Source organism: Nyctibius grandis, chromosome 1 (assembly GCF_013368605.1).
Source record: "Nyctibius grandis isolate bNycGra1 chromosome 1, bNycGra1.pri, whole genome shotgun sequence".
Taxonomy (NCBI): Eukaryota; Metazoa; Chordata; class Aves; order Nyctibiiformes; family Nyctibiidae; genus Nyctibius; species Nyctibius grandis.
Window position 1 is genome coordinate 61,425,560 of NC_090658.1, and position 25,437 is coordinate 61,450,996.

A 25,437-nucleotide genomic window follows, 5' to 3' on the forward strand; every position below is an offset into this window, starting at 1 on the left:
CAATGAGAAGTCTGTATTGCTCATTCATTGGCAAGGGTGTGTTTGTGACAGAAAGGTTGATTCAACAGCTTAGTGCATTTCTTTCTCTCCTATGTAATAGAAATCGCATCTATAGACCATTCAGCTTTATCTGTAGAGATGCTTTTTGGCTGCAGATTTTTGAGTAAGGTTGTGGGAGTTTTCATTTTCAGAATCCTTTAGTAATGTCTATTTACTGAAGCAGTATGAATAAAGCAGGGATGCTCTTTCATTGAAAAATCTCATCCTACCTGTTTGGGATTGTTTCTGGGGACAGACTCCTAATTCCTATAATACTTTTCTTTAATACTTATTCAGCTATTATGCCCCAGATTTATGTTTGAACAGTGTAGTATATGATATGCAAAATACAATTTATCCATGTCATAGATTTGTTAAGACAAGAATTAATCATTAAGGTTATGTAGCCTAAAATTCTGCACAGCACTGTCTTTGCATTATATGTGAAGCTGGATGCTTAGGTTAAACTAAAGCAGTGTTCTTTTCAGAGAAAGTAATTATGGGATTTTCTATTGTCATTAGACATAAATTCATGCTACAGATATGAAGCTGGTTCTTGTGTAGTCTGTTCTTCTCTTGCATTTAGGTGTAGGTAGAGACCTTGTGAAGAGGAGACTTGTACTTCAAGGTGAAGAGGCAAAGATAAAATTCCTTAGGTCACAGAGAGGGGTAAGAAAGGGCAAGAAGGTCTTTGCTTCTCATTTTGAGGCTTATTGTCAGTGTTCTGGTGTAGATGTTTATTCAGAAATTTAACTGAACAAATGAAAAATGCAATGAACAAAACCACATTCTTTCATGATAGTTTTCCTCACTAGGTTTCTCAAGTTGTGGTGCGAGGCTTCTTGGATGTCTCACCTTGAGCTGCTTGCTACCTCTCTTTGTAATGTGTCTTGTTTATCTGTCTTTCCTTTCTATTTTTTGAGAGACACATTCTCTGTCTTCAGAGGTTTACTTTTGCTGCCTTTGAGTAGCTGAGTAAATTCAGGGATCTCTCAGGGATTTAAATTTGTCAAAAGATGATAATGCTGTCATGTTTCTTGCCTCATCCCTTTGCATTTTGGAATTCTGCTTTCAGGGCAAGCTCCTGTGGCTATGCGGTTGATACCATGCATAGTTCCTCAAAGTGAGACTGTTAAGGTTTTGATCTCCAGACTCTGATGTTTGTTAGGTGGCCTGTACTGTAGTATTCAAGCTCTCTCTTTCAAGCTTTTCTTGCAGGATATTTCGAAGCTGTCTTCTTTAAAGTATGAGTAAGTGATAATAGGAGGGGAAAAGTTGTGGGAGATGCTGGTTTCCATGACAAATAAAACTCGCAGAAGTACACAGATTGTTTGGCAGTATTAGGATATCTAGTGCACATTGCAGCACACTTGCTGTGAACTGACAGGCAAAGACCTTTTGTTCAGTGTTTTGGAGAATTTCAGGCCCAGAACTCTCGTCAAAACACTATTCAGACAAAAACCAGTATATAGCCACTGCTCTGAAAGCCAATAATCTCTCTTCTTATATTAACATTTTCAGACTTAATATTGAGATGTCCCATACTCTGTGCTGTCTGAAGGATCAAAGGCTTAAGAAACATACTTCAAATTGTGAGTTATTTGCCATAGCACCTATTCACATGGAATATCTTCTGCAGAATTTTTCTGGTATTTGCAAAGAAAGTGGGCAAAATCTTAGTTTTCCTAGAGTAGGTTTGTTTAGTCTGTATTTGATTTTTTTTGTCCTCTAAATTCTGAAATCCTCACTGATGGGTCTAATTATAAACAAAACATTCCCTCATGCTGGTGATGTCTAAATCTGCCTTGGGACAATTACCTCTTTCTTAGCGTAATGTCAGTGGAAAGCCTGGAAATGCTGCCACTTTTCTAGCTTGCTTTCTCAGCTAGAAAAGCAATTGTTTATTGTCAGTGGCTTTGTTAGATCCTTAGTATCACAGAAGTTGATTTTGTGTAGTATAGTCACAACATCCTTCAGTCAAATGCCCGCCTCTTTGTGGTTAGACCCAAAATCAGTGTGGTATCATAGTGTGTTCATAGCCTGAGCATATGAAGACATATTTTTCTGAACCTCGGCCTTGATCAGTTGGAAAGGTTGCTTCCTGCTTTCCACTGCTGTTTTTTTTAGTGCATGTTTGTGTCATATAGAAACAAAAATGAAATGAAGGTATTGGTATTATACACAGATTTTGGGTTGAGACAGGCATATTGGCTGTCAAAGTGGTATTTTTGTTTGCCCTGTCCTGTTCCCTCAGCCCCAGTTGTGGTATATGATTACAGTAATAGCCAAAAATGTGTCTGGAAAGAATCCAGCATGAGGGTAACACACCCTCTCCTCTCAGGAGTTTGCAATCTGTATTTGTTTTTTAAGTCAAACACACATTGTATACTTCTATCAGTTGGGTCTTTATGGGAATAATATGAAAAGAATCACTGCCATCCTAATTTTTTTCATCAGCATTTTATCTCTGTTTTGCTTAATTGCTGATTGTACATTGTTTTTCTGATAACACACTCCTATCTCCCTATGTGAACTTCAAGTGTCTAATTTATTGAGACAGGATTTTCTTACTTAGTGGATTTTATGAACATGTAATTTCTCATGTCAAATGATTTAACATTTCATTGGCATGCTAATGAAAAAAAAGCTTCAATAACTTTGGTTTTGTTTTCAGTTTGGGGTTTTTTTTGAGTGTAAAAGTGTCTTACAAATGCTGTTGCTAGACTGAAGGACACAGACTCTCCCACCGCCCTCCCCCCAAACTCTGTGTCTCTACTAAGGTAATTAAACTTCCTTTGTACTAGATGGCAGATGACGCTTTGTAGTGTGTATGTTCAGGCTGTTGGCCTGTTTACTCAGTCCAGGAAATTGATACTGTGCCTGAAATCTGATTTGGGCCTTTTGCCAAAGAGCTTTAGCATCATAGCTTCAAAATAAAACTGTATGAATTCCACATGTTAGTCTAGTGCTCTTTTTACCCTGTGAACCACCTGCCTGTTCTCAGTATGACCTTAATTCACCCCATTTTCCCAGAAGGAAACTTGCACCTTGTGTCTCTGCTTTCCTTGTAGAGGGATTCCCTTCAGCTCCGTCGTTAGCTGCACGACCAGGGTAATGTTTGTCGTGACTTGATGTCTCAGCTGGAAGGGAGCAGATCAGTCATTGGTCAGGTTGGAGCCAGCTTCTAAAGACTGACCTGCTGCTGCCATATGACACTGAAGGGTTTGGCAAATATCCATTACAATTTTTCTTCTCGTGTGTGCATACATAGATGGCTTTGAAGGCGGGGGGGGGGGGGAGTAGAAATACTAATTTCTGCATAGCTACTCTATTATGAACCTGACATACACATCGTTCATGCCATATTCATCTATCTGAAAGCATGTGCATGTTGAGATTGGAAGTATGAAGACGGTATCTTTTCCTGAAGTTTTAAAGAAATAAAACTAGTATGTCTAAAGGGCTGTAGGAGGCAAAATGCATTGAAGTCTGGCTGTGAGAGTTTGATATGTCTTCTGCTGTACCTGATAGAGATTATCACCAGTCCACTGCTGAATGATCAGAAGAGAATATGTGCTTGTACCTCATACCGTTTACTTTAGAATTTGGCTTTAGCTTGGTCTTATCTTCATTGTTGGCCTTTAAACTGAGATTCAGGACCTTTTTGTGTTGTGAGGGAAGTGCAGACATGGGTCCGTAATGGAGGAGGAGCCTTTCTGACAGTACCGTAGCCAAAAGTCTTTTACTGTGGGATGTTAGAGAGCATTTACAGGGTAGCTAAAAATGGATATAAAAACATACTATTTTTAAGTGGAACTTTTTGTCTAAGTCTGTTGTAGTAAATTTAGCCTTTAGCATAATTGTCAAATTTAATTAAAATGGCTTTGCTAATAAATGAGTATATGTTGCTTAAATATTTTTTCTGAAGTTTTAAAGTGCATCAGATCACTGAAATGAGGGAAATTGCTGGGTAAATAATTGGATTCAGTTTGCTGAAGGGGCAGATCAGCTTTCAACAGATTTTCTTCAGTAGGCATAGATGGGAAATTGTGTGTTTATTTCAGTATAGTTTATGTCAATTTTTTTTTTTAAAGGAGAAACTGAAAAGGATTGTTTTGTTCGTACAAAATGTAATAAAAATGAAATGTGGTGTTGCAATCGGCTATTTCTACTGATGTAGTGTTCGAAAAGTCACCTCAATTCACTAGCTAAAGATAATGCTTCCTTTTATTTAAAATAAATAAATAAATAAACAAACATAGTTTTCAATGGAAAACATGATTAGTTGAGGCATATGAATCCAAAACATCTAGTGTAGTTTTATTTTATTAGTAACACGCTCTAAATCTTGTAAAACTTGGATTTGTATAAATGGAATTCTAGTTCCCTTTGAAACCAACTTGACACAGTTGTGAGTTTGGAAGATAATCCTAAAATTTAATCCTTTAAAATATTGCAACTTCATTTTGCTATCCCCAGCAACGCTGGTGACATTGGATTTGACTGTTGGCAGCGGTAACTTCTTGTTCTAGGCTGGGTCTTAGAATACTTCTAAGTACCTTGTGTACTTGCAGTGTTACTTATTCATATATTGTGTGTCAGTGGTACGTATTTGGCAGTTTGGAGAACATCTGGTCCAGAAAATGAGAAGGACCATTTACCATTCTTTAACATCAAATATGAAAACCATCAGTCTGAACAAATGTATTTAAATTATGTGATTACTTAAATTTGAATGTATTATAGCATTAAAGTTAGCAAAACGAAGTATCAAATATGAGGTATGAGCTATGTTTACTTGCAAATCAACACCAGTTTAAGGTTACTATCTAGTAACAGGCTTTCTTTCAGAAAAGGAGTAGAAATGCAAAATCAACTTAAAATTGTATATTTAAATCAAGTTTCCTTGCTTGATGATTCAGACAGTAACTATTCTTGGTTACTGTAAATCATTTTGAATTAACCCTGTCCTGAGTATCTATCCATATGCTTTGAACTGCAGAAGTGTTTTGACACAAGATGTGTTTCACCAAATGTTGATGGATATTTTCAAATATGAGAACAAAAAGCAGAATGTTGGTTATGGCTTTTCCTGTGGATCCAAAACCAGGTAAGTTTTGAAGCAAGATGGAAATGGACAGGAACACATCAGATGAGCCACACTCAGTGGTGATAGGATCATAGCACAGACTGGAAGCCAGTAATGGTAAATTCTTCCTCCTTATTTTGATGCTGTTGTTCCCTTCAGTATTAAGGAGGATGCTCCAGCTCTGTTCCATGGTGCATAGCTGATCTAACATCTTTCTGTTTCTAAAAGGTCTCCCTGCACCTAAGTCTTGTGGGTCCTGCCTGCTTCTTTGCTTCATCTCTGACACTCAGCTGAACCTTCAGTGAGTTGATCCAGCTCCCTAAGGCCACAGAATACTCCTCATTTTTTAAATATTTATTTTCTGATGTTTTAGGAGACTGAGACTGCCCAAGGAGATGTCAGTCAGGCAGCTGGCAGTGAACAGAGGGATGAGGGCCAACCAGATCTAGGAAGGCAAATTGGAGTAGGTCATAGGGGTGGTGGAGATTAAGAAGTCTTTCTATGGCATAAGCTGCTTTGAACAGTTGGCCTATAGCTTTAGTTTCCTCATCTGTTACAACAGGAATCATACTTACCTATCTTACAGCATTGATAAAAAGACTTTGTAACGTGTGCATTCAAGGCATCGTAAGTGGTGAGAAAGATCTTACATAAGCAATCGTGCCTTACTGTATACTGAATGTACTACTACTTTCGCCATAAAACTTTTATTTCTCAAGAGATAAGATGTCATAAAGCCATTGGATTACCATTGATAATGGTAATTCTGCCAGTCATGTATCAGCTCTTTTGTTGAAGAATGATGAAGCTCTCTTAGTATTAATAATTTTGTGGGAAAAGCAGGGCTAGCTGTTTGAATCATTGAAGGTTGCTATGAGAAACCCAGCAGTGTTTTCACAGGGCATACCAATGTAATTATAGAAGCTTCTTTTGAAAATTGATAAGGTGTCAGTTATTTGTAGCTGTGCTTCAAAGCAAATAAAACAGTAACAGATATTGAACAAAGCGGATGACCTGCGTGTATCCTGATTTTCTTTGCAACTGCATTTGGCATTCCAGAAGACATGCTTGCGTTTACTTTTAGTCTATTAGAGCTCTGGCCGATCTGGGTACAGTTCTGAGAAGCAGCAATAAAGGGCATTCACTATCAACCCACAGCAGTTGCTTTGTACTTTAGCTTTTGGCTCTTGCAAGGAGAGCAACAGATCCAAGAATCACAGAACACATTGGACAGGGGAATGTTATGAACCTGTATGTGCCTTGCTATGCTCTCCTTAAAAATTTTGGTAAATTAAAATGTTGAAGCATTGAGAGGGAATAATCCTGCGACATCAGTATAAGAAACAAACACTGTTTTATTGTAGAACATCCTGGTGTATGTGCTCCCCATCCCAGTGGGAGACTGCCCAGCAGGAGATACTGTCTATAATCAGATCCCTGCAGCTCTGCATTGCTCTAGTATGTCTGTCTAGAATCTAGCAGTGTCTTGCTTTATTTTACTGTTCATATTGCTCTCTGTGAGATGGATTTCTTCATCTGAAATGAAAATTCGTAAACATACAAGTGCAAACTAAAGCTTGTGAGTGACATGCATAAAAAGCCACATTGCTGGTTTCAGTCAACTGAAATATCAATTTAACATATTTTCTGGATGTGGACTTTAGCTTCTCAAACTTTAATCAATGTAAGACATGAGGTGATAGTAGTAGGTCTCTTTGTTGCTTACATCGGTTACAAGACTTTGGAAAGTACTTTGCTTCAGATGCTAATTGTAGTTAGGCATCTAAAAAGAAATCTGATGGATCGGATATGGTATTATTCTATTGATTTTTTTGCCCTTAAAGAGGCGGGGGAGGTAATCCGTGAATCTTGTTAATACTGTCTCCTACCTACTTGATCTCCAGTAGGGATAACAAAAAAATTTAATATATGCAAGATAATTAAATGGACCAGATAGACATTGCAGACAATTCGTAGCTGTCTTGGAATACCGAGGGTAGAATATCTCTCTCTACATGGATGGAAACAGGAAAGAAGTTTTAGAGAGCTCCTAAGCCTAATTCTATACTGTGATCATTCTTGAGAGCAAGGGGAAGAAAATTTGGTTTTGTTAGCAGGCCCCTTAAATGCCATATATGTGTGGGATCTTTTGGGGTTTACTTGCTTTTGTTGTCCAGTAGGGATGGACAGGAAAGGATGGAGTATTTGGGTTTTTGTGGTTATCCATCAGTAAAATGTTGTTTAGTGACATTCTTGGTGATAGATTTTGGACGGATTACTGTAGGAGTGACACTGTGGGGAATATTTGCAAGATATAACTGACACACTACAAATCTGTCAGGTGCATTAATTTATTAAATTAGTTGTTCCTATATGATAATCGTCTTTGGGGGTTTTCTTTTTTCAAGATTATTGTGGAACATTTATCCATTTACTGTCCATGTTACAGTTATTTAAAGGTATATTTAACGTTTGGAACAGTGTATGCCATTTCCTTATGCTCTCTTACGGCTTTGCACTTTTGTTAATGCACTGAAATGCTCGTCCTGGCAACGTTATGAGTTCGTTACTCATCCTTTTTCTCCCAGATACTCCTAGCAGCCTTTCCATATTCTACTTTGACCAGTGGCACAAGCATTACACAGCCCCTTGTACAAGAGAAATACGTTACAGTATGGACACAAGGAGAAATAGCAGTGGCAGTAATACGGCTGTTGCTGTGATGGTCTATGGTTATAAGCAAGATAGGATATTTACATGTAATGTCTTGTTCTGTATCTTTTTAGAAAGAAGTAGGCTGATTTCAGGTAACATATAATCTTTGGATTATATACAAAGCATGACAGATTTTTCTTTTTTTTTGTTTTATATCTTACATCATTTTAATCAACCAGTCCAATACAGAGTTGGTAAGTTGATGATCCAGTGAAGACAGCATCTGTATCAGGTATTATATGAGGTATTAGAATCACTGAGTAACTAGATTTTCCCCATGTTTAATTTAGGTTTTTCATTCTTTTAATAGTTAGGAATGGAATTTTTGTATTCTGACATTTTGTTTGTTCATCAGCTGTCTTTGTTTCATGCTGTCATTCAGTAGAACAGTAAGTGAAAAGTAATATATCATTTTAGTTATTAGTGTAGAATTTTCTTAAAATGTCATTCTTGAGTTACTTAATTTCAGAAGCTTTGTATCAGCTTTGTGAAATACTGTATATTTTACCTTTTTGTCTAAGTAATTTTTTTTGTGCATCCATCTGCTACAGATCAATTGTAATGGCTGTTTCAAGCTGATGCTGAAGTGTTGATTTCATTGCAATCTAGCTAGTACAGATAACAAGAAAGCATATAGTTTTCTCCTAGTTACCTCCTGTTATTCTGTAGTCTGTGCGGAATACACAGTTAATGGAGAAAGTATTGGGGTGTCATGACAGCATTAGATACCGAAGTAGTATACTGCCTTATGTTCCTTGAATCTAAAAAGAAACTGGAATATACTGATCCTCTTAAGCTATAGAATTGGAATCCTGAAAAAAAGTGTTTTCATGTAATTTGTTTTAATAGATTTTTGTAAGCTCAAGGGGACCACTAACACTGCAAGATTATGATGTTACCTTGCCAAGCTGCCTACCAGAAAAAGCAGCAGAATTTTCCTTGAGCAGTTTGCAAGCAGACTTTTTCAATACAGAAAAGGAACCTTCTGTACAGATGTTGAGTTTTGTAGAGGGAATGATCAGGGTGGATTATATGTTACCCATTGTTTGGTTTTTTTTCTCTCATTGTTCTGCTTTTTCACTCCTTCACATAGACATACAGAAATAGCATTTAATATAGTAAATATTAGTAAATACAGCTCTGGAGGTACTTTATGAAGTACTTATTTAATTAAAAAATGATTGTACTAAAACAAGTTTGTCTAAATGTATAGTAATTCTAGGCATAGAAGGAGAAAAGCGACTGTGTGTAAGATAGCTTCAAAATTTCAGATCAAAATTATACTATTTATGAAATTATCTCAGATTGCTTTTGTCTTCTTATTGTTACTTTTGGCTAGAATCTCCAAGCATGATGGAATACTAAGGAATTTACGGTCATGTTCCAAAAAAAAAAAAAAAAAAAAAAGGCAACCTCTGCATGAGCAAAGCATGAGTGCAGGAGTATTGACCTATATTTGTCAGATTTAGCAGAAGCAGCCTGCTAAGTAGCACATCATCTACTAAATGCAGTCATATTACTTTCCCAAATCCAAGTTTTCAAAATGAAGTAGAAAACTTAAGAAGCTGACATTCTTCAGTCAAGTCAGTCTTTTCTCTGGCTGTTTTGAAAAGTTTACCATCTTCATCTGAAGATCCTTGTGCTCCTTGGGAAAGGTGGTAAGGTGAAACTTGGCAATGGGAAAGAAGAAAATGCAAACAAAGAATGCCAGTGTTTTTTTTCTCCTGTTTAGTTGTGGATAGCTTTAGCTTTGTGTGTATGTGAATGCATTAGCTTTGTGTGAATATTTATCTAAAAGGTGTAGATTTAACTGTGATGATGAATCTTCCTTTTTGATTTTCATGCTTTGTAGATTTTGAAACGGAGCTTTCAAATAAAAATCTTGTAAGCATAGATTAGGTAAAGATGCTGAAGGGCATTGAGAGTTTTGTGTTGAGGAAGAGAAATACTTGGGTCCCAGAAGTTTGACAGTTACTGCATTTATATAAATTCCTGGGAAAAAAATGAAATAAAATTAATTAAATAGCTAGGAAGCGGTGAGAAGATTACTTTTACTTTAAAAAACCCCACAAATTTATAACATTTATTTACTTTCTTGGTAAAACCTGAATGTTTGTTCAACGGAAGAGCATTTTCCATAACTTTGTAGAGATTATAGTTAGAAGCAAGCACTATCTGGTAGTTGTACCAGAGTTACATGAATTACACGAAGTCTGGCTATATTGGAATGTTACTGTGTTAAGAAATAGATATATCAATACAATATAAAATAAAAAAGATTTATATTAAAAAATACACCTTTCAAAGGCTTGTTCTTTGCAGATTGACAAAGCCGAATGGGAAGAATTGGCATCTCAACTAAATTTTTAGTTAATTATAGAATTGAATTTTATAAACAAAATTTGAGTAGTCTCTTTTTTACATTGACAGCATTAAAGTGAAATGTTCAGAATTCTTACTTAAAATAACTTGCGTTGCTCCTTGAGTAAACTTTTCCAGAGTTTCTCAAAATCTTTTTCTGTTCATTCATTTTCGCCTGTGATCATTTTAACGTGTGGTTTTGTATCATATTTAAGAATCTAGAAGATGCATTCCTTGATAGCTGTCCTTCCACTGAATACTTCTGTAATCAGCAAAGTGCTGTTTCTTACCCCCACTTCAAAATTTTGTCTTTTATGTACTTAAATCATTCATATGACTAGCAGGAGCATCTGGCCAGGATGAAGAGAGAATCATAATTGTGAAGACCTCTACAAAGTAAAAATAATTAGACACAAAAGTGCTGTGCTAGTTTATCTAGGTGCAGATCTGCCTTCCTGGCTTCAGCTTACCCACCAGAGTACAACTGTGAGTAGAGGATGCCTGCTTCTTGCTGGCCTCCTTGCCTCTCTCTGTACAGGTGACCAGTCAACACTTGGCATATTAATGCAGACAGAACAGCTCAAAAACATTCACTTAACTGGGCACATATGTATGCAGCTAATCTCATGCACTCTGAGTCTTCCTAGTGAAGCAACTCACTTCTGTACAGAAGTCTTTGCTTTGCTGCAAGCATTTATTTAAAGGTCCCAGCTCTTATAAAGGCCTCTTCAGTGACGGTCGCATGTCAAGGTTGCTCTGAGGCAACCACTCTGAGTCTGTCTGTCTTCATGCTATTATATTCTTTTAACCCAGAGACCTTGGCGCAACCTTCCAGAACCTTGAGGAAAAAACATGGAACTTGAAGCAAAAGGGGACAGGTATGGGGAGGAGATGAAGCTGTTCCTTAGCTTTGCATCTCTCTTACGTGAGGGCAGTACTATCCCTCCTCTCCATCTAGACCTCTGAGCAGTGGTTGTGAGGTAGGTGCAAGTCCTCCAACGCAAAAGGAAATCTTCAGTTATGGCACATTTGAGGGACAGTCAGGACTAGAGTTAAGTTATTGATCCCAAAGCCAAAGACTGAGAATCTGAGTTCTTTGAAAATGGCAATTCTTGTCTTTTTTGTATTAAATGAATAAATAAATATCCAACTCATTGAAGGTCTCCAGTGTAAGAAGTGCCTTGCTTCACAGCTCTAGCCGAGCAGCCTGTGGTGGGCAAAGGGCTGCGTGGTGGGAAGCTTGTACCCACAATCCACTTCACACCTGTGATACAGCTTGCGGGCATCCCTAGGAGCTCCCTCCCCACGGGCTGATGCAGCATCCTTCCCTGCTGCAACACGCCACACTCAAACTGCTCTGCAGAGATTATCAGATTTCTGACTGAAGTATGTCTTGCTGTCCAACAGAAATAATTCTTGTTTATGAGGCTCTTCTGAATTTTAAAAACTGTTGGCTTCTGTTATTTTCTGCCTTCGTCTCCCACGCCTTTTTTTGTTTTATTTTTAATTTCCAGTGTTGCAGTGCATGTGTCACATACAAAGATGTATTGGGATTTTGGGGAAGGATACCAAAACTTTAATGTATGTTCATAAGAAAGTATTAAAAGAGCCTGTGGGCAGACATTAGAGATAATTAGGAACTAGCTGGAAGCGCTGCAGGCTCGAGGGATGTTTGCAGGCTGCAGAACGTTCCTAAGGGAAAGAAATTGCTCTGTAATTACAGGCAAGGTCAGTGCAGTCAGATGGTAAGAGGTGGGGCTCCCTCCCTTGAAGGTCTTTGAATGTCATTAACGAGACACAGTTGTTACCAGTTTTTAAGTAAATGTCCCTTGAAGTATACATTGTGTAACTGTCTGTGCTGTGAGGATTGTAGCCCTTTCTTGAGAGAAAAGATTCACACTTGTAAGTGCAGGGAAGTTCTTGGTCACACTTCACATTTCTTTTAATCTCTAAAGATTTTGAATGCGCATTTCAGTGGTGTAAATCTCCAGTTTGTTTAAAAGGCTAATATGTGTTATTTGTACATTTTTCTTTTCTGAAACACATCTTTCAACACCTGTCATAAGTATTTCAGCCTGCTTTGATTTATTTGAAAATGAGGCATATTTTCATGGCTGATGGGTAGCCTTGGCTCCAGGACACTGTGGTAGCCATCTTAAATTCACCCTCAAGAGACAAACTTTGCTTCCCTCCCTTCTGAGGGCAAACCCTTGAGTTCAGAAATACTCTGTGCCCAAAATTTGTCACCGAAAGCCTTCAACTGGCAATACTAGTTGCAAGTACTCCTCCCTTCTGTTTCTCACTTCTGCTGTACAGCTCCGCCTCCTCCATTTTGCCAGTGCAGCTGAATGTGGGACCATGCTGGGACTGTGCCGGGGGTTGATTCAACTTAAAACAAAAAAGAAAAAGCTTTTGAGCACAGTTCAAACTGATCGAAATCTAGGCTGCTGTGGTGCCATACCTCCCACCCCCTTCCTTACATTGGCAATAGTGCTGCTGTACGTGCATGGTGAGTTCACTAAGGGAAGCTCCCTTAAAATTGATTGCTGGTTTTGGAGGGTAATTTTTTGGCAAGATCAGCTTCCTGAACTGCGCAGTTGGAACAGAGTGCTGGCGCTTGTGTTAGGAGAGGCCGGAGGGGTATGGCTTATGACAAGGAAAGTGGAGGGCACGGCTGAATCTAGCTAACCAGATTTACATTGGTTAAGCTTTTGTGAATCTTCATTTCTGAAATTTTTAATTGGATCATTTCTCTGATGTAGTTCAGAGTGTAGCACCTTGAATGATTGTCCTGGCTTAAGTGAGGGGCATGGTGAGCCATGTTAGGGGTTGAGAAAGAAATGGTGAGGGCCAGAGGAGCAGAAATATCTTCTGTTTGTTTTGCAGCTGAATGCTTTTTATTGTGAAGTCTAGCCTTCGGTTATTTTTCTGGTTTGCTTCCCTATCATATAAGCATGAGAGATCTAGCATTATTTGCCTCAGAAATTTCCCATGAGCATGTTTGACCAGTAACTGATTAAAGGGACTTGTAACAGTTCTTCCACAAGTGGATATAATATTTATTCACCTGAAGTATATAGTTGTTAAAGAGAGTGTTTAAAAAAACAAACCAAAACCAAACAAAAAACAATACCTAAATTAGGTATTCTCTTTCTTGCATGTTTCAGTGGGGCTTGTTTAGCTCAGATATCCTTAGTTTTGGGGCGGAGTCTGTTCTGCAGTGCTTTCATCTTTTCTAACTTTTCCCTGTGAACAGCAGAACTGCTTACCTCACTTCCCTCCATAGGCAGGGGTTTTAACAATCTACTGTATTGCATGTCTTCAGGTGTCCACCTTTTGGAGAATGCATATAAATATGGCAGCTCACAAGTAGTAGCTTCTTACAGTTTGCTTAAGGACCCTTGGTGTTTTCCTTGAAAATATTTTTCCTGAAGGCATTTTAAAATTTGTTTCTTGCTTGCTCTTTCTAACTGTATTTTTAAATTTAACTCCCATTTAATCTGATGGTGTAGCATCAAACATTGAAAGTGGAATATATATAATAGTTCTAGAAATAATACAAATATTTCCCTTATTTTTCATATAAGACAGCTATACATGAAAAAAGGTCTTGCACTTTAAAAAATTTATACAACATACATATATTGCCGTCTCCCCTATTACAAGAGCCCAGGAGGGTCATTTAGCACATCAGAAATGCTGATCATCTGCTACTATTTTTTATTTTCACTTTGCTGAGAGTATAATTTGGTGGATGAGATGGTTGTAAGTTTGTTGGAGTATTGCATTGAAATAAATTCTGTCAATATTCACAGTGAATGTCTGCTGAACAGCTGCTAATACAAGCTTCACTTGTCTCTTTGCCAACAAATACATTTTCTGTCAGTTCTATTTGCTTAGTGATATATAGGTGCATATAACTAACATTACAGCATCTGTATTAATGGGCTGACAGTTATCACAGTGCCTGGCATTACACTTTTGCTACATATCTGTTTCTGTGCAGCTATACTGGGGTTACAGATCTCTTTACATCTCTGATGAGCACGACTGTCTTGTCCAGGCTATGCAGCTGTCCCTGAGTAGGGGAAGAGCTTGTAGAATTACCCAAGGGCAAACATTGTGGAGAGAAAATCATTTAAGAGCAGACAGAACAAAAATCAACCATCTTCTAACTTTTTTACCCTCTCTGCTCTTCCTTCATTTTTCTAGGAGTGAAGAACATTGTTACAACCACGAGTTAACTTTGGTATTTGTTTAGAATCATGTCCTCCAAAGTGATTTTGTGTTGTTGTGTAATATGAAAGGAAGATCTTAACCTCAGTGACTTATACTACAATGGAAGGTGGATAAAGCAAAGATAATTAGAAGAGGTGAGAGAAAGAGGAGGAAAACCAGTACCTATTCAGGTCAAAATTACATTTTTTCCCTATGGAATTGGCCCTCTTTTAATGGAAAAAAATCCTTTTACCTCCAAACCAGTTATCTTTTATTGTATGTACTTCAGCCTTTTAGGAATTGAGTAGTTAATTTTGTTAAATCTTTTTCTTTCCTTTTAGATAGGATTATTTAATAATTTATGTTACTTTATAAGTTGGACTAAATAAACAACAAAATGTATCATCTTGCCAGCTTCTAGCTTTGTAGTATTTAGCTTGTAATATAGTGACTGTATTACAGAGTGTGCCAATTCTGTAGTATAGTGTTTGGCAGTAACCGTGAAGGTTACCCCCACGGTCACCATTTGATAGGTGGTGGGATCATCTGCCATCAGCTTGTGCAGAACCAGTTGTGGTTTGATCCTTCAAAACAAAATGCAAGTTTGTCGTCTTGCATTTTTTGTAAGTATCTTGCTATCTTTGTGGATACTGGTGTATATTTTTTCCTTCTCAGAGTGTAAAGGGAGGAAGGACTGCAGTTTCCTTTGACCTCATGCAAGTTTGACAGGAATGAAATTGGTTAGGCTGAAAAATTGTGAAATCTGGTAGCCTGACTTTTCAGAGTCTGTAGCTTATGTTTCTTTCCATAAAGTGTTTGAGCAGTCAGAATCTTCAAAATGCAGGCTGTGAGTCCTTTTTTGCTTTGGTTTGGTTTTTTTGAAGATAGTAATTTAGAAATAGTGTGTACTCACCTGAATTTTCCTTCTCTGCTTTCCATCCCCTGCCAGTCTCCTTTTATCCTCACCTTCAGATACTCTGCTCTGGAACCTTGAAGAGTGGCGTTTTGAATAAACATAAACTGCTGAAGAGCTTGCTGTGGTGTCGGTACACTTGGCTGTGTATGACTTCTTTCTGTCAACAAAAGAGACACCTCAATGAAAGATGCATGAGAACAAGCAAATATTTTTCTGGTTGTCCAGCTGTGGCTTAACACACTTTATATAAGTTAATGGAAACAGGACATAAAAATGATGAGTTAAATATTGACACTAAAATATGACAGCTACTGTTAATAAGCTCATTTTTTAAAATTATTGCCTAAATTTATTTCTATAATGTGGAAACATAGCTTGTTGCTGGATTTGCATTTGAGAAGAGCTATGCTTTCAAAGCAAAATCAAATAAAATACTTGTGGATCCTTCTTTACTGTGTCACAGGTCTAGTATGTTTTTGTCTCATTAGGTATCTGTATTTAAGAAATATTTTACGTCACTGGGCTTAGACTCATAACAGTATTAGAGGGCGAGTTCATGTAGCATCTCCCTCTGTTAAAGGGATAATCCAGAGCAAAGATATTTTCAGCTACCCTTTAAGTGAGAGTAAAAGTAGGTAACTGCAATTTGTTGATATTTAGTGTCCTAGTAGTGCTAGAAATAATTTACCAGCAAAAATAAATATTTTTTCAAAATCCAGTGTACTTCCATGATTAGCCCTTGCCCTGCTCTGAAAGAAAAGATGCATAAAGTTTGATTATAAAAAATCCGTGGTTAAAAATTTAGTTTGGATGAGTTTCATCTGGAAGGCCAAGTTCTCTTTATATGGGGAGCCCAAACTGAATTCAGAATAGTGGTGAGATTGTGCAAGTAACACCTAGCTCTTCTATAATGCTTTTTATCCTCGACTCTTACACATGCTTTACAATAGAGGTAGTAACCATTCCCTTGTGTTTCATGGTGGGGAAAAAGAAGGCAAAAAGCTTGATTTAAACATGTGAAAAGGAGCAGAACTGTGGGACTGCTGTAATGGTAGAAGGAGGGAAGGTGTCTAAATTAGTTACTGATTTTCTTGAGGGAAGCCTAGCATCTGAATCTTTTAATTAGGTTATTTCTTAGGAAATACCGAGTGAGTGGAAATGAAGGAGAGGGGAATGGAAAGAATTAAATCTTATATGTGATATACATAATCTTAATTCAGCCTATCTTTTGAGTGTTTGACACTACAGTCTTAAAAGTATTTTGTATCTTGTCTACTGAATACAACATAAAGGAAGCGTTGGCCCTCAGTGATTTAACAGTAAAATATTCTCATAGGGTGTATTGTATTGAGAGGGAGGTATTTGAATAATGACTGACTATTCCTTTTGTAGTTATTTTAGATTTTCATCTCTCCCTGTCCAGCATTCCTAATGCAGTTACGATATTTTTAGGAGGAGAAGCCTTTGGTTTGTCTAATCTTGAAAGTGATGGGAAACGGGACTCGGGTGAGAGAAGGTTATTGGCCAAGACGCAGAAGAGTCCTTTTCTCAAACTTGTTAATTTTTTATGCAGTGAATAAGGACAGCAGTTGCATACAGATTTTGTGCAAAGCCACTACATCTGTAGTTGTCTGTATTTTGAAATCCACTTGTAAAGTCATGGTACTTGCACAGTTCAAACAATTCCATTTAATGCTTAACTCATGCTGCTCTAACTAATGTTTCAGAGACTTCCTGTTTTCTCAGTAAACCATTTTTTTTTTTTTTGTTTCTCTGTAGGAAGAGTAAAGGCTTGCATCATAATACACATGCTGCTAATATAAGATGTCATCTCTTGAATGCAGATGTGTGTTAGGAAGACCCCATGGGTATGGAAATAATAGCACTGATCCTTGACAAGTTTGCTTGTGGGATAAGCGCAGAAATTCTTCTTCAAACTATTGTGTTCTGAAAGTTTTTTCTGAATTTTGCTTTATATGAACTTTCTTTGGATTGTAATTGAGAAGCACCATAAATCTGTAAAGTCTAGGTGACATTTCTCATATCCTCGTCATGGTATGTCGAAAAAAATTGGTAGCAGCCATTATTTTTAAATCTTCGGTTAGTTGTAATGCTGAAAAGTTCTGATGGTGACTCACCAAACCTCATGGACAGTGTTCCTGATAAGTGTGGTAGCTGAATAATGTTGTAAGCTACTTTATGACCTTGCCTTTTTATCTATAAATTTCTTTTCTTATCTTTTTCTCTTTTAAAAAAAATCTTACTGGTACATCTATGCTAGACTGAAAAAAGTGGTTAATTACTCGAAATGTGAGGCTAGTACAGTGCCATATGTAATATAGACAAGACCATTTTTACAGCTCTGCTGAATGTCATAAATGCAATTCTTAATTTAAATGAGTGGTCTTTAGCAGTAACTGTATAGATGCAATGACTGTGCATATGTGTGCACTTCAGATACAACTTCTGCAATACCCTGGACAGCCTTTTCCTTGGTCTCTTCTACTCTTATTTACGCTCTTCTGTATATAACTGAATTTGAGTAATTTTTACCCCCTTTTTCAAATGGAGACTTATGCAGGTTTTTAATAGTCTTTAAAATTCATCTGTATTGATTCAAACTTCTAAGCTTTGATTATGGAGTACCTTAGATCTCTTTAAAGCAGTAATTTAAGCCTTGGAGGAATCTTCTCAGTCTCCTTTAAGACCGATAAGTTTAGCAGTATACTTTCATGGTTTGGAGCATCTTTCATATGAGGAAAGTCTGAGAGCTGTGACTCTGAAGAAAATCTCCTTTTTCTTCAGCCTGGAGAAGAAAAGGCTCAGGGAGATATTTTCAATGTATAAACACTTGATGGGAGGGAATGAAGAGGAGGGAGCCAGGCTCTTTTCAGTGGTGCCCAGTGACAGGACCAGAGACAATGGGCCCAAACTGAAACACAGGAGGTTCCATCTGAACATCAGGAAATACGTTTTCACTGTGAGGATGACCAAGCACTGGCACAGGTTGCCTAGAGAGGTTGTGGAGTCTCCGTCTGTGGAGATACTCAAAAGCTGCCTGGATACAGTCCTGGGCAACTGGCTGTAGGTAACTCTATTTGAGCAGGGGGTTGAACGAGATAAATGTCCAGAGGTCCCTTCCAAACTCAGCCGTTCTGTGATTCTGTTTGTATGCCTCAGGGTTAACTCTGTGTGTGTTCTGTCACTGAGACCTCCCTTCCCTGACTCCAAAGTTGTGTAATCTTTGTTTAAGAGTTTGCCCCAGTGACTGTGGCCTAAAGAAAATTAGTTTGGTTTTTGTCCTCTTGATATATCCTTCCTGGATACATTCCATTAGTTATACATGTCAATTGTGAAAAAAAAAATTTTGTAGTTTGTATTTGTGTGTGTGTCCAAGTACATATGTGTGTGTGTCTGAATATTGCATGCATCTATCTATAATATAGATATTTTATAGGGGTCCCATATAAAATCATTAATTATAATGCTTTGATTACTGTAACAATAGTCCTTGTATCTTTAAGTTATTTTGTGGCTTTTTTTATTCACTTTTTTTTTCTTTTTTTGTAATGTGTGTGCTTTGTCTTGCAGAATTTGAAGAATCCAGGGATTTCAAGCTTTGAATGACGGGCGTCTTACAAGATTACCACAGCTAAACTGAAAAGGCAGATGCAGCGCTGAGTACCAGATGGAGTGAGCTGGTGTGTGCACTGCATGTACATGAAAACGCACATGTTTTTGTCATCACATAGACTTACTCTTATATATTCCTGAGAGCTTTGCAATTGATGAAAATTTATTTGAGAACCAGATGGAGCACCTTTACAGCACAGGAATTAGTAACCCATGGAAAGACACCTGCCAGTAATGTTCAACTTTCCACATGGTCTTCACAGGTCAAAAAAGTTTGCAAGAAGAGGAAGAAAAAACACCCTCTGCACAGAAAAAGCCAAATAAATACCTCCACAATCTAAACCAACAGGTGCAAGGGAAATAGAAGAATACAAAGGGTAGAGGAAACTAGCTTTGTTATTGCAGAGGAATAATGTATGGTCTTTGGCACGTTTTCCTTTGGGCTCAATAGATTGTGAACGGACTCATAAATCGTGACCACATGTTGAGTAACGATGACTGGAAGTAAATAAGTTGAGGAACTATGGGACAAGTCTGGGCATTGAACTGAGCAAACCTCGTCGTCCTTGAGTTAACCAGGTCATCAAACTTGCATATTCTTTCTCCCTCTCCTTTTTCCTCTTTTCACTTAGTGTGGTATAAATACTCAATATAATTGAGCTCATTAATGTTATTCAAATAAAACGATTGGAATACTTCATATGTTTCCTTCTTGTACAGCTGCAAATGTTGTGTCTGGAACTATGAATCTGTGCTGTAGACAAGCATCAAGAAGGAAAGATCCGATCAAAGAAGCAAGGAAAATACCTAGAGAAATAGTGAACCCAGGAAGTCAGATTTTTAATGCTGCTTCTCTTTCTTTTTTAGATGATTATATTTCTTCCTTCCTTGAATTTTAGAAGATTTTGAAAGAGTACTTACTTGATGTGCTTTAATTCTGGCATTTGTTTTTTACGGTAGGATGGAAAGTCTATGATTCCTTGTAGCAGAAAAAAGAGAAAAGTAAAGGAAAAACAGCTTGACATCATAGCCTGTTTCAGAGGAGAGAGAACTTCATGGTTCACCTGAGGCAAACTTACCTGCTTTGAAAGCTAAAAGCTTTAGAGCATTTTTGGTTCTGCTATAAATGAAGAGAGGGTGTCTTTTTCATTCGTGTGTGGCAGCAAAAAGTGGGAAAGCAGGCAAGATAGCGTGATAAACGGTTCAGGCTGTGTTGGGTCTCTGGTGGAAAAAAAGTGCTGCAATGAAAATTGGATTGGCTTTGGATTGCAAAAACTTTTGAGTCCAACAAGTGGTTCAGTACCGAGAGGGATTTCCCAACTGGCCTGGCACACCAGTGCCTGCACAAGTTTGGGTCTGTTGTTTCGCACGGTTTGTGTGCCTTTTTTTCCCTTTATGCAATCTCTTTCAGCTTTAGCAGCAGAAATACATCAGATGGAAAAGATATGCCAGAGGGCAGCTTGGAAAAGATGAATGTCATATATATACATATATATGTATGTGCGTGTGTTTAAGTTTCTGCAACTGAACTTTTGAAGAAAATCTGACTGGAGGAAATCTTAAAAGCCTTAAGTTACTTGAAACCTACACGTTTGCAACTCTTTGTCTCTGGAATTGCATTACGCTAAACTGGAATCTCAGGCTGTATAAAGATTATATCAAGTTGAGCAAAAAGATGACTTAACCATTTCTTGAGCGCCTCTTATGAAGTAGCTGTTTCTCCAAAGGATAAGTGCACCCTCACTCTACAGACTCAAAAACAAAAATGAACCTGATTTTTTTTTTAAGTGTTACTTTTTCTTAGCCAACTGCCATCATCTTTTATAGAGGAATTTTTCACTATGCATTTGGTGGATATTTATAAACACTGACCCCATCCTCTCCCTTTCAATGATCTATCCCAGGTCAGTCTTATCAATAAAAAAAAAAAAATTGATTTAAATTTTGTGCACTAGACATATTACTTTCTTATGTCAAAAAATAAAATATTTAAAAAGCATGTATGCAGCAGTGGAACATGGGCCTGTTCTTTGCAGCGATTCCAACATCCTCTGCCTCTCCTGGAAAGGGAGAGTCCCCAAAAGTGAGAAGGAGAAACCGGTGTGCAGGAGGCGGTACTATGAGGAAGGCTGGTTGGCAACAGGCAATGGCAGAGGAGTTGTAGGCGTCACTTTTACTTCCAGCCATTGCAGGAGGGACCGGAACACCCCTCAAAGAATCAACTTCAATTTGAGGGGCCACAACAGTGAGGTAAGCAAAATGTGTGTTACACTTTAAAGGAAACTGTAGCAATCTTTTTTTTTTTTTTTTGTACTATTTCTACTTGAAATTTGACAGGGCGGTCTGAAGGAGGCTCAAGACTAATCCAAATGTGATTGGGATCTATTGGAGTCTTTCTAGTAAATTCAAGCACATGAGGCTGATGGTGGAGAGGTTCTCTGGAAATGGGTCTGGTTTTGGTTTGGCCTATTTTCTCCTTCATTCCCCAGCACCTTCCAGTTTCCAGGCAAATTCAATATCATAGAATCGTTTTGTTTGGAAAGGACCTTTAAGATCATCGAGTCCAGTCGTTAAAAATATGTGTTAAGGGACTTATAAATTATGATAGTTGACTGCTTTTACACAGTATTGAAGTCTGGCTTGGAAGACTAATGGAAAGGCAAGGGAGTGGGAGAGGAGCTTGGTTGAAGTCTGCCAGTTTTTCGGAAGCTGCAAACTGGAATGGCCTGTGGCAGGGGATAGCTGCCATCTCTAGAAAGACTTTTAATTTTGTTAGAAAAAGGGGCATGTGGGACTTCTCACAGAAATGTTGAGATGCTCTGCAGTAACATACTGTAACTTCAAAGTGTAAGGCATTGTCCTGACTACAATGATACAAAAACTTTTCCATTTATTTTTTGTGAAAGGGATAAATCTGCTGATAAAAGCTGATATTTCAGCTGTGCTTTGTCATCTTCCTGTCACCTATCTCTTTGTCTGCATAATGCTTCATGGGAAGTGCAGATGATGCTCTGTAGCATATAGAGTTTCTTGGACAGGTGTGAGGACATAGTTTGTTTCTGCTTTTTATATAGGCTGCATTTGAATATGCTCTTTGAAAAGAATCTGTCTAAATCAAAGCTTTGCTCTTAGGTTAGTGGGTGGAATGATACTGTATATACTGAAATGAAAACCAAAGTTACAATGTGGTTTTTCTTGTCTTTTGTGCTCCTTACTTGTTGGACTCTAATATATATGCTTCCCTTTTGACATAAGCTGCCCCAAAGATTTAGAGGTGGGTGGGTTTGATTCTTGTGTTAACATTAGTAACAATCCTCTTTTTAAGGAAAAAAGGGAGCAGGGGATAAATATTTAGTCTTAAATAATTGCTTCCACATGCTTTGTCTATATGCAGGTGTGTGAGTGTATTGTAAATTATATAGACTTGAATATTTATAGATGAGAGACAGATTCATGTGTATATTTGTATCAGGTTCATTCAGAAAATTACAGCCACCCTTTCGCAAAGGGAAGAATGTTTGAATCCAGCATTTTGTTTTGAGCCATCTCTAGTTGTTGGTATTATTTTCAATTGCAAATTGCATTTTATTTTTGAGATGTGTGATATGATGATAACTTTTCATTTCTCCATGTTTTCTTCTCTAACTTTTCTGTGAACCTGGGCACCTGCTTTTTTCTCCTTTTGCATAATATGTGTCTCGGAAACAATGGAAGAAGTGTTATTTACGGGAATGTGAAATCTTGTAGAACGTGGAAATACGAGACTAGGTTGAAGTCTGCCGGTTAAATGGAGAAGATGCTGATGTGTGTGCTGCCCTTTGGTTTTGGCTAGTTTTGCTTTGTTTACTGAGTTGGCCATTAGATTCTCTTTCTGGGTCACTGCATCATTGCTGTGTGGATTGACTTGTGCTGTTTGCGCATCTTTTCACCTAACAGTGATTGGCACAAGAGAGACTCTCCAATGAAAGGAATATGTGCTGTTTGAAATTTTTTTTCATTTGGGCGCTTAAAATGTGCTGGGTCAAGCTTGTCATTAATGAAGAGTTGTGTTTCTGTAAGTTGTCCTTCTGATAGCAGAAAACATGTGAATGACCAGAACAGACTGCCAGTTCATTTCTCTGTGTGATGGAGTCAAAAATGTGTCATAGTGAAGGAAGAAAAGTGGCTTTAGTGCAGTTAGCTTTCTGTGATGAGTCTGTGGCTGCTGTCAGGTTTTCCTGCTGGCATATTTTTTTAAGCATCCTTACAAGATGATGTGTTATACAACACTCTTCACCAGGCTTAGTGAATGTAATCCTTTTATAGGGGCATCGTACTGATTTTGGTAAGAATGAAACTGTAATACAGGATTTTTTAGTTGTTAAAGGTATATAGTTGAATGGACAAGAAGATTTTTTTTCTTTAGAAAACACCTTTCCTTCTAAATGTGTCTGTTGAAAGATTCTTTAAAAGAAAGAAAACATTGAACAGCACTGCTTATTGCTAATATTTGCATAAGAAGTAGTAAATGTTTTGTTTTCCCATTGTGATGTTAAAAAGCAAGCCAACAACAACCTTGTCTCTTCTGTGTACCATGTTCTACAATGGAAAATGCTAATTCTGCAAGCATGTCATGGTATATGCGTCTGATTAAAGCTACATTTTTTGTACAGAGTGTACCCAAAGGGATGTGATTGACTTAAAACTTCAAGAGCCTGTGTGTTTCACTGACCAGTTCTAGGAGTGTGTTGTATTGTCTTGTTCCTAGAAATGGTGAGTTATACTGCTACACGTTTTTCTCTGGGATAAAGCTAGGATGACACATCAAGTTTATTGCTTTTCTGACATACATTGCTGCTTTAATATTAGTGTGCATTCAGTTATGAAGTGTGAACTGCTGTAATGAACAGAGTGGAAGAGGTGAAAATACTGAAGCTAAATGCTTTCTATTTGGGGTGTAATTAGCAATCTGCTGTGGGCAGAGCAGTACATTGTATTTCAGTTTTAGGGTGAAAAACTGAAAAAGGTAATGCAGCAGCGCTGTGCTTTTGGCAAGAACGTGAGACTCTTTTTAAGTGGGTCATGAAGGTTGATGCTAGTGATGTGTTTTTGCTATGTTTTTATGATGGCTGAAGAGATTCACTGAAACCTTCTTTTGGTACATAGCTCCTTTTTTTGCTGTAGCAAAAATTTGCATGCCTGTAGGACATCAAATAAGAAAGAAGAATCCCTGGGACTGGATTACTGACATATTGCAGTGGTGGACTTGCATGACTCATTGCATTGAAAAAAATTAATTGAGAATGAAATGCTTTGTGGCATGAGCCACGCTTGTGTTTTTACACTTGCTTCAAGGTTGGTTTTTAAATTTTGCAACTAGGAGGTGGCTGCCATATTATTTTAATTAACAACCTCATTTTTTTTTTTGCGGTTTCTAAGGAGAACTACAAGGATTAAAATAAGCATATTCCATTTATTCTGTGGCAAGAGGTGAAAATACTGCGTTTTGTGATAGATCTTTCTTTTTAACTTCGGCATTGCATTTGCAGTTCTGAATCTCATTTATGTAAGGCTCAGCATTCTAAAAATGAAAATTTAAATGGGCACATATCAAAGGCAGAAGCAACTTTGATGCAGAAGGAAGGGGAAATATGTGTTGTGCAGCAGTTGGGCAGCTACGATGAGTTTCACGTGTCGTAGGAACACCTTGCATCTCTGACCGTGGGATGGATGGGAGGTGTCTGTGAGGTAGGTAGTGGATGGAGCAGATGTGAATGACTGCAGAGCTGCATGGTTCAGCTTGGCTTTGGAGCATTTCCCTTGGTCTGGGAGAACAAACTGTCGGAGGCTGGCATTCGGTGGGTTTCCTTCTTAAATCTGTCAGAAAGGTTAGAAGGCAGGAAGATATGCCATTGTATCACGACGTGTGAATTAGCAGCCAGGGAGCAGAGATGCGGTGGCCTAAAATACCTTCCCCTCTCCTGCATCTGTAAAGGCAATGCTGTGCAGAAACTAAAGAGTGAAATTTAGAAGTCTTTGATTTTGACCTAACTTGACTTCCCTTGGCTGCACTGGGAGACAGTGTTAGAAAAGTAATTGAGCACATTCCGTTTATGACTCTTATTATTTCTGTGATAAATTAAGGATTAAATGAAAAATATCTGGTCACTTCAGCAAGGTCAGGGTTTTACCCAGTGTGACTAGTAGGCTCTGAAGCATGCCAGGCTGAATATTTTTTTTATAATACCACAGAGACACCAGCTTTCAGCTTCTGGTCCATGGTGAGGTTTCTGGGGAGAGATTTACAAGGGGGTCTGTGAAAGATAATAAGAAAAAAACCCCAAACTTATCCTCAGTGGCCTTCAATTAGCTCTACAGGGTTCTTCACTTCCAGTGAAAGATTTACAGGATGTCTGCAAATCGAATTGGTTGGATGGTGCTGCTGTAGGTATTAATGGGTTCTGTCTTGTCTAGTGTATTAAGATGA

The 25,437-nt window shown here is 37.8% G+C and overlaps 1 protein-coding gene across 10 annotated transcripts in view; it reads left to right on the forward strand.

Moving 5' to 3' along the window:
• TULP4 (TUB like protein 4) overlaps window positions 1-25,437 on the forward strand; it is a 165,737-nt gene that overhangs the window by 10,990 nt on the left and 129,310 nt on the right. For 4 of the 10 annotated variants that reach the window (XM_068411606.1, XM_068411750.1, XM_068411459.1 and 1 more), the window contains one exon: window positions 18,930-21,221. In XM_068411606.1, coding sequence (XP_068267707.1) covers window positions 20,970-21,221 — 252 coding nt within the window. In that variant the 5' untranslated portion in view covers window positions 18,930-20,969. Of the gene's footprint in view, window positions 1-1,560; window positions 1,632-3,110; window positions 3,262-17,122; window positions 17,207-18,929; window positions 21,222-25,437 lie in introns of those variants that run through there. The other 6 variants (XM_068411837.1, XM_068411536.1, XM_068411686.1 and 3 more) reach the window with 5 other exon arrangements.